This window comes from Plasmodium fragile (assembly GCF_000956335.1).
Source record: "Plasmodium fragile strain nilgiri unplaced genomic scaffold supercont1.4, whole genome shotgun sequence".
Classification (NCBI taxonomy): Eukaryota; Apicomplexa; class Aconoidasida; order Haemosporida; family Plasmodiidae; genus Plasmodium; species Plasmodium fragile.
In genome coordinates, this window is record NW_012192584.1 from 81,523 (window position 1) to 83,217 (window position 1,695).

Sequence of the window (1,695 nt, forward strand, 5' to 3'; positions counted from 1 at the left end):
TGTATTTTTTTTTTTTTTTTTTTTTTTTTTTTTTGCAAGCTCGAAGGGTGGTATAGCTCCTGCTTCCCTTTACTTCTCTCCAGCGTGACGCCTGCCCAGCAGCTTTGAAAAGGGACTCCTCCACGCCCCTCCAACGTTGTGTGCCCCAGCGCAATGCTCGCGCGGAGGAGCCCCTTTTCAAAGCTGCTGAGCAGCAGGGTGGCGCATGCCGTGTGTAGAGGAGGAGGAGGGGTTCCCAAGTGTCACTTCCTACCCAAGCGGCACAAAAGCAGTACGAACGAATCACAAGACGCATTCGGGAAGGACATAACCAATCATCACTTCAGCCACCACAGGTATGTCGACTTCTACCGCGATGAATCCATGAGCATTGGCATTGTAAATTTTAAAAATATCATCAATGGTAAAAAAAATATTTTCGCCGACTTGCTAGAAGAGCTAAAGAATGTGATAGAGCACATTAACAATATAATCTCGAATGAGGAGATGAATGCCTTTTGCATAAAAGAATTTCCACGGAAGGACAATTACTTGGTGAAGAATTTGCGTAACAGGATTCCTTACTTGGACAACCGTTTGAAGGTGCTTATACTTACCGGGGGTAGTAACAACGACCCGGCCGCTACGACTAGCACCCCCGATTATAACTCTTTTTTGAAGAATGACGAGCAACTTAACGTCGAGCTGTCCAATTCCTTCCGCTACCTTTGTAACACAATCCAGCACCTCCCCCTGATCACCATCAGTAGCATCAACGGCCAATGCTATAACAGTGGCATGGACCTGATGTTATCCTCAGACTTCAAATTTTCAAGTGAGGAGAGTACATTCGGTTTCAACAAAACACATTTAGGTTTATTCCCTTACGGAGGCAGCACGCAAAAGTTATTCAGAACAATCCCACTGAGTTATGCAAAACACCTTTTACTTACAGGAGATATTATAAGTGCGCAAGATGCATTAAGAATAAACCTAATTGATGTATGTATGAACAAAAATGAGGACTATTTTATTAACAACTCTTGTGTTACATTTGAGAAGAGCTTAACGAAAAAAGAAAAAGTCGACATTTTAAAAAAAAGTGTTTTAACTTTTTTTTCCGATATTTTTTCAAATAAATTATTTGAGGACAAAATGGAGGACAGCTGTTTTGTCTTTTCTCTTTTTTTTGCTTTTCAATTTTTATTCATCCCGACCAATGCTCTGCAGAGTGTTAAGATGAGCATCATGGAGGGCATGTCGCTCGGCGAGCCAAACTTGTACTTAGACCACGACAGGGCTGTGTTTGAGCGAAATATCAATGCGCCCCAGAGGGCGGAAATTCTCGCCTACTTGAAGAGAAGAGCGGCTACCCCAACCACGCTGCCGACGTAAGCGGCAGGACTAAACAGGCACGCGGTGTGTATATACATATATTCACCACGATACACGTACGGTCCAATAGAGCATACATGTAATGAACCCCTATACGAGGAGCGATAAAATATTTGTTATCCATGTGGCTCCTTATTATGGTCTGTTCAAAAAAAGACATTACTTGACGTGCTGTGTGTGTGTGTGGCACGTCCCACTTTTTTTTTTTTTTTTTTTTTTTTCATGTTAAAAAAAAAAAGAAAAGGCGTTGTAAAAGTATGAATAAACTCATTTACAACGTTTTTTTTTTTTTTTTCTTTTTTTTTTTTTGCCGCCCCCATT

General features: G+C 41.4%; 1 protein-coding gene across 1 annotated transcript; it reads left to right on the forward strand.

Moving 5' to 3' along the window:
* Positions 1–153: 153 nt before the first annotated feature.
* Positions 154–1,374, forward strand: AK88_00474 (uncharacterized protein; the record flags this gene model as incomplete). Its single annotated transcript, XM_012478125.1, has 1 exon — positions 154–1,374. The coding sequence occupies one exon, from the start codon at positions 154–156 to the stop codon at positions 1,372–1,374; it is 1,221 nt and encodes a 406-aa protein (XP_012333548.1).
* Positions 1,375–1,695: the final 321 nt, after the last annotated feature.